Below are 13,917 nucleotides of genomic sequence, written 5' to 3' on the forward strand. Positions count from 1 at the left end.
ATCCTCCAAAGAAGAGACACATGGCATGAGAGGAAAGCACATTTTAACTAAAAAAAAACAACAAAAAAAAACAGTTTTTTTCTCTTTCAAAATAAAATTTCTATGATCAAGGTTTTTTGATGGTAGTGTCTGAACAATTATAGACAAGTTTGAACACATTTCACACATGTTTTAGTGCTTTAGCAGGCTACACAATGAGTCTATACAGTTAGCTCTTAACTGCTGGATCATGCTAGTTTTTCAAACTTGTGGGTCCGGGGTGATTTGTGCCAAAGGGCCTGGGTACAACTCACCCCTACTTATGACTATTTTCAACATATTATTAATTTGTAATTGTACATTGTACTCTTACATTTTAGCACTTAAACTATGTGACATTCTCATTTTTAGACCAAAACCCATCATGCCACGCACTTATAAAAGGAAGACAGACAGGGCTTCAACTCCTCTTGTGGAGTTGGACAGAGCAGTGAAAGAGATGCAACAGGGAAAGACCATACGTCAGGTGGCAAGAGAGATGAAGACCTGCAGGATGATCTTGAAAAGGTTCATGGAGAAGAAAAAGATAGGAGAAGTAACAAAGATGGGGTATAAGATAACAGGACTTGTCAACCAAGTTGAGTTTGCACTGTGTTATTAAAGAGAAGTTTTATTCAGTTTTAAAGTGGCTTAAGTCACAATAGGATGTTTAGAAATTAGCCTAGTCACTTTACACCTCGTTCCACATTATTATACAAGAGACATATCAGTAAGATTTCAGTAGAATAAACATTCCGATTTTAGTTTTTTTAAGAAAATGTTTGTTTGTTTATTTATCCATGTCTTTTTAGATAACTGGTATCAATCTCAGACAAAATAATTTGCCAGATCTATGGAAACCCTCCTTAGAGGTTGTTCCACATTATTAAGCAAGTCACAGTTCTCATGCAATATAGGGAGGAAGAAAGATCTTTCTGAAGATGAAAAGCATGAATTGGTGCAATGATGTGCAAAAGGCATGAAAACAACTAATATTGTGTGAAAACTGAATGGAGATTATCAAATTATCCTAAGATTTGTGAGTTATTTAAAGCACAGAACTCAGTCAAGGCTTATTAATGAAAATTCTTGTCAAAAAAAAAAAATAATTGCATTAAAAGGGCAGCTATAAAATAAAAAAAAAGCCAGTGTTGAGCACAGACAGGTATTTTTATCTTCAGTAAGATTTTTCTTTCATGAGAACTGCGACTTGCTTAATAATGTGGAACAACCTCTAAGTAGGGTTTCCATAGACCTGGCAAATTATTTTGTCTGAGATTGATACCAGTTATCTAAAAAGACATGGATAAATAAACAAACAAACATTTTCTTAGAAAAACTAAAATCTGAATGTTTATTCTACTGAAATCTTACTGATATGTCACTGGCATAATAATGTGGAACGCGGTGTATTATTATATTATTGACAGACAGCGTTCTATGAATGTCTATTGCCAAAGCCTTTTTGCCTGAAATGATTCACAAATATCATATATTGTGTATTTAAGTTTTTTTGAGTTTTCCCAAAATCTACAAAATATGACTTATTCCAACAGTTTAATAGGGTGAAAATATCTAAATAAACCTTAAATGAGTAATTTTGTATTGAATTTGTCTTGCTTTCGTATAGCATTACAGTTCATTAACATGTTCTGTTTTACTTCAGAAATGACTGGCACAATTTACCCCAACGTATTCTCCCCAAAGGCACAACTTACCCCGCACCAGGGGCAAGTTGTGCCACAAGACCACTTTTTTCCTAAAAGCTATATTTCTGAAACAATTTAATTCAGATCCAAAGTTATTGTTCTCAGGGATGCACCACATCCTGAAATATATGTACACTTGAAGGCGTTACTGCCGTGGCCTCACTTTTTTGAGTAAAAACTGGCGCAACTCACCCCACTTTCCCCTAATACACTAAAACCTTGATGTCATCTGTCATCTGCCCATGTATTTATTTACTAAGAATAGCCTCAAACACATCTGACGTGCGCTGCACAATAAACAATAACAGATTTACTCATAACACTAAACATGCAAACTATCAAGCTACTAACAATGATTTAGCAGTCACAACGAGCAATAATCTGAAAAAATATCTTACACATCAGGAAATCTTTATCAAGATATCACGGATTGTTATTATAACACATTGACAGGTACACGTAACCGCGGTCGCGAGCCAGCTGTGATCTGCGTGTGCACATTTCTTGAGAAAATAAACATTACAAGAATTAAATAGACCTTTTTTTCCTGGGCTATTTAAATCTGTCATGCGATTAGAAGTTGCACAGGTGTGTAACTGGGATGATTACACGAGACAATACTTTTTCAGGATGAGTAGGAATAATAAACAGGTGTGGTTTGCCACATTTCACTTCTTCTTTCATCAGGGTTCAATATCAATATCAGTATCTTTTCACGTTTAACTGCTATTCAGTAACCAATGCATATGGGTCATTGACGGATAAGGTTTTTAAAAGGTGTAAAAAAAAAACATAATGGAGATATAATTCATTTTGAAGTTGTATTAAGTGTTAACAATGAGATTATGTGGTTTTTATAATCAAGTATCACTGCTTTTGTCATTTTACAAGATGGACTAAATTTGTCACCAAAAAAGTCATTCGGTTTAACCAAAATTTTTACCGAATGACACTTTTGGTTATACCGAATGACAATATTTTCAAACAATGCTAACAGGCTGATATCTAGCTAGCAAATGATCAAACATAGTACAAGTTTTTAAAATATTACAACATTTTCCATGTTTTATAGCGGTTGTACCGAATGACCTGATGTTTCGGGACATGCGTATGAGCACGTGAAAATATGAATTTTTCAAATTTAGTTACTTTGCTTCGTGACCATGTGGTCCTTTGCAGGTGTCTGAATGATGTCACATCCTGTCACATGATATTGACCTCATGACTTGATCCAAAATGGTCCCTTTATATTTGTTACTCCAAATGACATCAATGAAATTAATTTTTCCGGACACTCTTTCTCATAACAAAGCAACGACTTCTACACATAATTTTAATACTGTTTTGCACTATGTTGATATATGATGTTATAAAATCATGCCAGAATAAAAAAATACATACATTTATTGCATTTTAAGATATTTTAATCACAAATGAAATGGCTGTATTGGCCTTTGGACGGTTAAACCGAATGACCTTTTGACACTTCAAAATCTTTAAAATACCTTTATATGTAGCAAAATATTATTCAAACCTTTGGGATTCAGTAAAAGAGATCTAGTTGTACTACCTACATACTTTGGATGTCATATCTTTGTTTTTTATTATTATTAAGGCCTTTGGACAACAAAATGACCCGTCATTGACCCATAAACAGCTGATGTATTTAATATTAATTTTACTTGTTCGTTGTTTCTCAGAAAGAAGCAAGGGTGCTGCTGTATTTAAACAGCTTTAGTGTTAACTGGCAAAATCTCTTATAGTAAAATGAAGCATTTGTGTTTTTAATTTTGTTCGCAAATAAAAGAAAGAATAAACAGAGTACTCAAAAAAAAAAATGCTTTTTGGGTGCAAGCAAGTGTTAACTGGGCTATGCTAGCCAGCCAAGAAAGACATATTGCTGGATCAATATTTTGTTGATCCTGGAACAACATTCCTGTCCAAAAACATAGTCCTAAACCTATAACTGATCCTAACTTACCCCTGAAATAAAGAGGGAAGGAAGAGATGAAAAAAAAAACAGAATAAGATTTAAAACATTAGAACTAAGTAAAGAAAAGGGTGGGTTATAGGTCTCCTCTGCTTACAAAAATAGTAGCCATTAGTTTGCTGGAATTGTCCAGCTCACTCAGCAAGATGGAAGGAAATAGAAAAAGAGATGATGGGGGAATTTCCATTATTGCTGATGATAAACTTAAGACTAGAATGGCTGATGAAACAAATCCATGGTCAAGCGAGACAGAAAAAATGTGTGGTTTGGAGAATACATCAAGAATATTAAGATGGTGTGCTTTTGATTCAGATTTTGTTCCAAACAAAACAGATGTTGAATCTGGGTTAAGCAATTATTACACTTCCTTTAATAAAGGTAAAATCAAAAGTTTCTAATCATTAAAGGTAAAATATGGGCTCAATCCAAAAGATTTCTATAGATAACTTCAAGTAAGACATTATATTGATTGTAATATCAAACCAGTATTAGAAATTGCAGAGACAGGTGTTCTTAGCAGCAAGTAAGGCTGAATCATGTAGATTATTTCAGGATTTCTCCAAGCAGTGCCTGATTATACACTATATGTTAAAGACAAATGGAGAAGGGAGGGAAATCTGAATATCTCGGATGACAATTGGGGAAACATCACAGTTTGTTGCGTATGGAGCTGCATAGCCTGTCCACCGCTGAAAGTGCCAAGAACTGGACCACGGAGCAATGGAAGAAGGTGGCCTGGTCTGATGAATCACGTTTTCTTTTACATCACGTGGATGGCCGGGTGCGTGTGCGTCGCTTATCTGGGGAACACATGGCACCAGAATGCACTATGGGAAGAAAGCAAATGTGATGATTTGGGCAATGTTCTGCTGGGAAACCTTGGGTCCTGCCATCCATGTGGATGTTACTTTGACACGTACCACCTACCTAAGCATTGTCGCAGAGCATGTACACCCTTTCATGGAAACGGTATTCCCTGGTGGCTGTGTCCTCTTTCAGCAGGATAATGCTCCTGCCATAAAGCAGAAATGGTTCAGGAATGGTTTGAGGAGCAGTTTGAGGTGTTGACTTGGCCTCCAAATTCCCCAGATCTCAATCCAACGAGCATCTGTGGGATGCGCTGAACAAACAAGTCCGATCCATGGAGGCTCCACCTCACAACTTACAGGACTTAAAGGATCTGCTGCTAAAATCTTGGTGCAGATACCACAGCACACCTTCAGAGAGCCTCGACGGGTCAGGGCTGCTCTGGCAGCAAAAGTGGGACCAACACAATATTAGGAAGGTGGTCATAATGTTATGCCTGATCGGTGTATGTTTTTGTTTTATTGTAAAGAAGCATTTCTGCCTTTATAAATGTATGTGTTTTTCCTCTGAAATGAAAAAAATAAGTGGAAAAAAACTTAAAAGGCCTCAACTTAAACCAATCTGTAAACGTTATCCCTCGAACGTGATTATTGATTGAAATGCCATTTCAGGATCAACAAAGATGTTGATCCTAAAACATGTTATTGGTGAAATCAAGTTCATCGTGTGTTTAAATGTTTCTGCAGCTTAGTTCCAAGAAATGCCTTTTTAAAACCTGTTTTAAGTTCTTCAAGTTGAAAGGTTCACTTTATAAACCACCTCTGGTCAAAAAGTGAAAAACAAACAATGTCTCATCTCAAACCTTCAACACTGTCTTGGGCTCATTGGACAGCCATATCCGGATTGAGCTGCACCTGTGAATGTGAACAGGAACAGCAACTTTCGGGCAGGGATGGAGACAGAGCCATTAGTAAGGTGCATGTAATTATGCCCAGCGTCTTTGTAGTCTGCTGTTTTGTAAGCTCAGCCATGACACATCCAAGTTTTTAACATTAGAAAGTGTTTCCTCACAGCTCAGCCAACTTGATGTGCCAGCTTATGTCAGACCCCTCCCTAACAGTCTTTTCTGAACATGGAAAATGCTTTGTTTTAACAACGCCCAGTTTTCATTTTTAAAAAGCCTATTCTTGTTCCCTCCCTGTAAACACTCCCTTTTAAAGTCAAGCCAATTCTCACACAAAGCTATGTACTCTTTTAACCTATAACTCTTTTAAACTAGATGTTGACTTAAACTAAACTCTTTTTTTTTTTTGTCTACAAACAAAAGTCCAACAGTGGACACACATGCATTAGAGGAGAATTTTTGTCATGCTTTTCTGAAAACCTTAAATATTTTCACCTCAGTGGCATTGCCAACACAATACAGAATTTATTTTATGTTTAACACGCTGTAAAAATGACAGTAAAAACCTGTTAAATGGTTAACACTGCAGTAAGTTCCCTTAGTATAAACAGTAATAGATCTAACATTACATTTCATGCAATTTTATACTTGTGTTAAATGGAAGTTCAAGTTCATTTTTGGAAGTAAAAAAGAACAAATCATCTAATAATTTACAGTGAAAAGCTGTAATCTGGCATGTGACACTTCTCATTTGATATTTTTTCATTTTAATAATTATGCATCTTATTTTTTTATTGTTATCAAATATGCACATTAGGTACATCTTATGTTCTTATTTTTTCATTATTATTATTTTAGTGTCGTGTTTTGTATGTGTGTGCATGACACTATGTATGCCTTCCATTTACATTACATTTATTACCTCAGCTTGTGGATAAGCTGCTTGTGATGAACTTTGATTTATCATGTGGCTTTTCTTTACCACCAATGTTTTTATGGTGTTTGTCAGTAAAAAAAAGAGATTTTAGTAGCATCATGGCCTTGCTAATTCAGCAGAAAAGGGCTGTTGGATTTACTGGTTTAAGGTGTGAGGACCCTATTGTAATTGCTCTGTCAATTATTCTTCTTCAATGAAATGAATCACATTTTTGAGGGCCTAAACATGCTCGAAAACTCATGAAACTTTGCACACGCATCAGAAGTGGTGAAAATTTATATCTGATATGGGTTTCAGAATTAGGCATGGTAAAATGGCTCAATAGCGCCACCTACAAAATTTCAATTAAGCGCTGTCGTGGAAAAAATAAACTTAAAGGTGGGGTATCAATTTTTTCAACTACACTGTTGGACATTGTTGATATCTGAAATCAACCCGAACAAACATACCACTCACTTCATTGTTCCACCTCCAAAACTCACACTCCAATCCTAACCACCCTGCTCTGAGTCGATCTTGAACCCCGGCCCGATCGCTGCTGGCATGCGAGGTGAATGCACTAATAATGCTAAACACCTCATTCTCTAGCGGTCGTCAGTGCGCAGTGGTTTACCTGCACAACTCTCACTATCTGGCCGCTGTTACACATGCAACACGAGTGGATGTCTGTTTATCACGGCTGACGCACAACAAAATGCTTCACGAAAAATAAAGCGCAGTTGATGAACAAATGACAAGGAAGCACAAAAAATTAACATGCAGTACACAAGAGCAAATACAAACTCAAACAGATTTCATTGTTAGTCGCCAACAGCACAGCAGCTCCAGACAATCAAAACCCAGTATTACTCACATAAAAAGCGGGTTCAAAGCAGCCTCCTCATCTGTTTTCAGGCCTTCCCTCTTGGCTCTCTCCAGCGCTGGAAAGCTTTTCTAATATAAACGTGGGTCCTAAAGCGCTTGCCCAGTCATGAACCTTCATTCCAGTGATATTCTTTTGAGCTCTTTTGTGTTGTGTCTCATCATTTCTCTTTCTGTGATTTTTTTTTTCTTTCTTTTTTTCAAATCTCCCTTTTGCTCGTTCTGTCTCCACGACCGTCATACGCCCCCTAATGCTGATTGACATTTGTTGTTGGTGTCGGCCGACTAACTTCCAAACAGTGTAGTTGAAAAAATGGATACCCCACCTTTAAAGGATTGGTTCACTTTCAAATGAAAATTAGCCCGGAAGGCGGTCTGGCGGAAGCTACATATTTTACTTCATAACTTGTTAAATATGGATATTTTTTTTTACACAAATGCATCGCTTCAGAAGGCCTTTATTAACCCCCCGGAGCCGTGTGGAGTGGTTTATGATGGATGGTTGCACTTTCTTATGAAGCATGGATGCATTCATTTCTTATGAAGCATGGATGCATTCATTTCTTATGAAGCATGGATGCATCATGATATTTATTAATATAACTCTGGTTGTGTTCATCCGAAAGAAGAAAGTCATATACACCTAGGATGGCTTGAGGGAGATTAAAGGTGCCCTAGATTGTTTTTTCACAAGATGTAATATAAGTCCTAGGTGTCCCCTGAATGTGTCTGTGAAGTTTCAGCTCAAAATACCCCATAGATTTTTTTTAATTAATTTTTTTAACTGCCTATTTTGGGGCATCATTAACTATGCACTGATTTTTTCAGCATGGCCCCTTTAAGAGATGCGCTTCCTCTGCCCCATGAGCTCTCGACTATAATACAGTGCATTTACAAAGTTCACACAGCTAATATAACCCTCAAATGGATCTTTACAAGATGTTCGTCATGCATGCTGTATGCATGCTTCGAATTATGTGAGTAAAGTATTTATTTAGATGGTTACGTTTGATTCTGTGTGAGTTTGAGGCTGTGCTCTGTGGCTAAAGCTATTATTACACACTGTTGGAGAGATTTACAAAGAATGAAGTTGTGTTTATGAATTATACAGACTGCAAGTGTTTAAAAATGAAAATAGCAACGACTCTCGTCTCTGTGAATACAGTAAGAAACGATGGTAACTTTAACCTCATTTAACAGTACATTAGCAACATGCTAATGAAACATTTAGAAAGACAATTTACAAATGTCACTAAAAATATCATGATATCATGGATCATGTCAGTTATTATTGCTCCATCTGCCATTTTTCGCTGTTGTTCTTGCTTGCTTACCTTGTCTGTGCACAGATCCAGACGTGAATACTGCCTTTCCTTGTCTAATGCGTCGAATGGGCTGGCATATGCAAATATTGGGGGCGTACATATTAATGGTCCCGACTGTTACGTAACAGTCAGTGTTATGTTGAGATCCGAGTGTTTTCCGGAAGTCTTTTAAACAAATGAGATTTACATAAGGAGGAGGAAACAATGGGGTTTGAAACTCAATGTATGTCTTTTCCATGTACTGAACTCTTGTTATTCAACTATGCCGAGGTAAATTCAAATTCTGATTCTAGGGCACCTTTAAAGCTTGGGGTAATTTTAATTTGAAAGTGAACTAATCCTTTAATTATGTTGATGCTGATTTTGGAAAAACAAACCAAGTGTCTATAAAAGGTTTTTATTTTTGCAAGAATGTCAAATCAAACATACAGAGATGCTCTGCCGTGTGAAGAGACAAAACAGGCCATCCAGTCCTTCACAGTGGATGGGTGTGAGCTTCTTGTTAATCAAACAAAACAACTTCTTACATGGTATTTAGTTAAACTGCAGGTGTTGCTTACACACAGAAAAAAAGCTGCATATAAATTGCACAAGGTTGAGCCTTAAAAAAACACATTTATCACAAGACAACCAGAGGGGAGGTATTGAGCCGTTTCTCGTTCATCTGGTTTCAGTTCCTGTATATCAAACTGAAAACATCCTGCACAATTTACAATGTTAAAACTTTCCTCTTGTTACGTTTTACATACAAGCATGAAATTTGGTACACACATGTAACAGCCCAATACCTACAAAAAAGTCTCTTGGAGCAAAATCTGAAAACCAACAGGAAGTGAGATATTTTGATTTTTTTTTTTTTTTTACCATTTCCAGACATGATACATTAACAAACTCCTCCTTGAGATTTTTATCAGATAAACAGGAAATGACGTTTTACACTGTGATTAGCTCCTCATAGACATTTAATCAGATCAACATCAGTCTAATCTTAAGGCCTTAACCATGTTAAATAGCAAAGATCTTGAGTTTTTGTTGAAGGGCGTGTCCGCGGCGGCCTGACAAAATCTGATGTTTCGCCATGAAGAGGAAGTTGTTGTAACTCGGGCATACAATGTCGGATCTGCCCCAAACTTCACATGTTTTAGAGTCCTGGCCTGAAGACATCTACATGCCAAAATTTAGTTAGTCATATAACTAAAAATAAAAATTGTATTTGTCTATCTGTTCAGCTGTGCACACCTCATTATCTGCAGTATTTAACTTCATGCTATTCTCTCCTTAATTGTCAGGTATTGTTTGTGTCTACGCTTTGGTTGTTGATGCTTATCTCTCGGTTTGGATCATAGATTTATTAAAGCCTGTTTGGATTTATCTTTATCATGCATGTCTGATGCAACCTTAAGCCTAGGATACACTTCCCGGATTTAGAACTGTTACAGAATACCGACCTCCAAACATCACACACAGGACAAAAAAAATTAGCTAACATGCTATCACAAATGTTAACTCAAACAAGACCGGACACCAAACACTGACACAAACCAGGTAAATTAACAATACACAGCTGAAAACAATAAACCAATCATGTCAGTAACCATGGTAACTAAAGAGTGGCGGGAAATTCAAACAAAGGAACATGTGACTGATGAAAACAACACCAAGAACAAACATGACTGAATATTTGTAAGAGCTGCCAGTTTTGTTTTCTGTAAAAACAAAAAAAAAATGTGTTGTTGTTTTTTTGGCAAAATTGTTTGTCATGCAATTAATGCCTTAAACATAGAAATAAAATCTACACATAACAGATATTTGAAAAGTATAAAAATTAAATGACACAGTAAAAGCTTTATAAACGTGATCTTCATGAAAAAGCTGAAATTAGTTGTAAACTATACAGGGAACCCTCTCATTTGGTACACTACAATATTAGAGGTTACAATTAACAACAGAGGGATTATATTCAGCTGCTGTTTATTTTCAGATATAATAATTACACTCAAATAAAAACGGAAATGTTTGTATTAGTATCACAAAAGCTAGTTTTCATAAGCACTTGTCTTCATGGCAAATTTACACAATTAGCAGTAAATAAGCTCCTCTCTAGTGTTTTTTTTATAGCTAAGGAACTGTGAACATTGGAAAACATCGCTGAGGTAAATGTGACATGTGACATATTGTTCACAAGCTATTTTATTGACGTCTTTCCATGGTTGAAACACAAATAAAATTATTACATGAGATGTGATGCATTCCGGTCAGTTGTACAATATCTTTTAACCTACCTTTAAACATACCTTTGATGTTCATGCATTTTTTCGAAATATAACTTGTATTGAAGAGGAAGAAAAGACTCTCGCTCTGCGTTGCCGCCTCAACAGCGATCTGACACGTCACATTTAAGAGCATCAAAACGCCATTTATTGTTTGAATTTCATGATAAAATGATAAAAACTTTCATTTTTATCAGAAGTAATAAAGCACGAAGCTTTTTGCGGTTATTGGATGGGAGGCGCTACAAATAATATTTGATGTAGGAAAAAAAAAACGCAAACCTGGCAACCCTGGCTTGAACTACAGGTGATTCATAGGGTCAAAAAGAGCCTGCTTTAACATCACTATTTTTAAACTGTTAATGCATTAAAATTCAACACACAAGTTATTTTCTTCACACACAGCATGTATGAGTTGCAGTCTGAACACCTTTTTGTTTGACAGGATATAATCGGCCCTGATCATCGGCAGTTTAGTGATAATTATCGGCCGATACCGACTGTTGGCCGATACATCGGTGTATCTCTAGAAAGTACTGTATTGCTGGTATGCAGGTTACTCTTTCATTTTCAGTTTTATATCTACTGTTTTTAATATCTAAGTTGTTGGATATGAGTACACTCTAAAAAATGCTGGGTTAAAAAGTAAGGTTAAATGTAGGGTTAAATGTTTGCCCAACCTGCTGGGTTGTTTTATTTAACTCAACTATTGTTGAAAAATTACTGTATTGCTTAAATAAAATTAACCCAAAGTATGTTGGAAATGAACATTTATTAATGTTCAATGAATAATTATTAAACAATAAACATTTATTAAATTGCTTATTAATACATTTAAACTATTACATTTATATTAATAAAATATTAAAGCTTATTAATAAACATTTACCTTTTGTCTATTATTCTAATTGCATCTGGTTTTTAATTTCCCAACTATTTTGGGTTCATTTTAAGCTAGCCATATAGCAATTTTTAAACAATAGTTGGTTTAAATAAAACTACCCAGCAAGTTGGGCAAACATTTAACCCAATCGCTGGGTTTGTCCATTTTCAACCCAACTTGGGTTGTTTTTAACCCAGCATTTTTTAGAGTGTAGTGTTGTTGAATCAGCAATAGTAGCTATGGACAGATGAACTTATAAAGAAAGGTTAAACCACACCTACAATGCTTTAAAAAAAACAACCTACACCTACAATAACATAATGTGGGCTATTCATTTGATTGTGTAGGGCTGGCCTTCATCTCAGTAGGGTGTGTCTACTGAGAGCTGCTGTAAGCTGTTCAGTGAGGAACTGAAAAGAAAGACTAATTGTGGCTGTTGTGATTTCTGCCTTGGATAATGCCTTACCATGGACACATCAATCCCTTCACTTCTGCTGGTTCTGTGGCTCAAGAGTTTTCTGAACTGGTTGGTGGTCGTGATCCAGCGACACTACATGATCCGGACGTTCTCAGGATTCTTCTGCATTTCCCTGGCACTGATTGACAGTCTGTTGAGTTTTGCCCTCACAGCTATTTTCTATCTGGAAGACATCAACTTCTCTGGCTGGCATTTCACCAGGTACCACATATGCCTACTGACTCAGATTGCTTGTTTTATCTATGCCACGCTCCACTGGCCAGTGTTCCTCCTCGTAGGACTAGATAACTTCTGGACGCTATCATCAAGCTCAAGAAACACAGGCTGGACACAAAAGCTGACTTACATTGCGGGAGTGTGTCTCCTTTGGATTCTAGCAGCTCTGTATGTCTTCTGGGTGCCTGATGTCGCTCCTCTGTTAGGAGATGATGAGAAGCACCAATGCAAGCTGTTCAGCAGCCCTCAGAGTTCACAGGTTCTCGCTGCATTGTTACTGACAGCCACCTGCGTCATTATTTGCTCGTACGCTCCGTTTGAGAAATGGAGGGTGCAGGTTTTTCTGCATTCCATTCAACCATGTTGTATGATTTGTTTAAGGCGGATCATGCATATGTTCCTCAGCACGTGGGCCTCGTTTCTCATTCTGATGATCATCTCGCCGCTGCTAAAGATAGAGATGAACGCGCACCTGCAGTTAAACGTCGTCTGGTTGAGTTTCCTCAACAGTTTTTCTGTTGCTTTGGCACTGTGTTTTGCAACGAATTCCAAGAAAAGCGAGACCATTACAGATGGGTTTTGTTCATGGTACTTTTGTTTTACATATGAAGCTGACGAGTGGAATTATGGACAAGCTGACCGCATTCAAGTTCAAAAACACTAAATGTCTGAGTATGCCTATTTGCTTTCTTGTTTGCATTGCAAAAAGAAAATTAAACACACGTGGGTTTGTAAATTAGCCTGCAAATGATTTGTGTCTTTAGAAGAATAAAAGTGAATATTAGACCAGCACTGAGGTAAAATGTCTGCAAATTTAAGACACACTCTAAAAAAATGCTGTTGTTGCGGTTGTTTTATATATAATATAATATACAGTACAGTCCAAAAGTTTGGAACCACTAAGATTTTTAATGTTTTTAAAAGACGTTTCGTCTGCTCACCAAGGCTACATTTATTTAATTAAAAATACAGTAAAAAACAGTAATATTGTGAAATATTATTACAATTTAAAATAACTGTGTACTATTTGAATATATTTCACAAAGTAATTTATTCCTGTGATGCAAAGCTGAATTTTCAGCATCATTACTCCAGTCTTCAGTGTCACATGATCCTTCAGAAATCATTCTAATATGCTGATCTGCTGCTCAGTAAACATTTAATGTGTACAATTGTACAAAATGTTTGTGTACAATATTTTTTTTCAGGATTATTTGATGAATAGAAAGTTCAAAAGAACAGTGTTTATCTGAAATCTAATCTTTTGTAACATTATAAATGTCTTTACTGCCACTTTTGATTGATTTAATGCATCCTTGCTGAATAAAAGTATTCATTTCTTTAATTTCTTTTCAAAAAAATAAAAATAAAAATTCTTACTGACCCCAAACTTTTGAACGGTAGTGTATAATGCTACAGAAGCTTTGTATTTCAGATAAATGCTGTTCTTTTGAACTTTCTATTCATCAAGGAATCCTGAAAAAAAAAGTACACAACTGTTTTCAACATTGAAAATAAT

The 13,917-nt window shown here is 36.1% G+C and overlaps 1 protein-coding gene across 1 annotated transcript; it reads left to right on the top strand.

Annotated features, from left to right (window-relative positions):
- The first annotated feature begins 12,041 nt into the window (after positions 1-12,041).
- gpr160 (G protein-coupled receptor 160) lies at positions 12,042-13,134 on the top strand. The gene has a single exon (XM_048164754.1). The coding sequence runs from the start codon at positions 12,172-12,174 to the stop codon at positions 13,060-13,062; it is 891 nt and encodes a 296-aa protein (XP_048020711.1). The 5' UTR covers positions 12,042-12,171; the 3' UTR covers positions 13,063-13,134.
- The last annotated feature ends 783 nt before the right edge of the window (positions 13,135-13,917 follow it).

The sequence above is a fragment of the Megalobrama amblycephala genome, linkage group LG17, assembly GCF_018812025.1.
Source record: "Megalobrama amblycephala isolate DHTTF-2021 linkage group LG17, ASM1881202v1, whole genome shotgun sequence".
NCBI classification, from domain to species: Eukaryota; Metazoa; Chordata; class Actinopteri; order Cypriniformes; family Xenocyprididae; genus Megalobrama; species Megalobrama amblycephala.

Excerpts from the sequence above, each read along its gene's own strand:
- gpr160 (XM_048164754.1), top strand. The coding sequence starts at position 12,172 with ATGGACACATCAATCCCTTCACTTCTGCTGGTTCTGTGGCTCAAGAGT.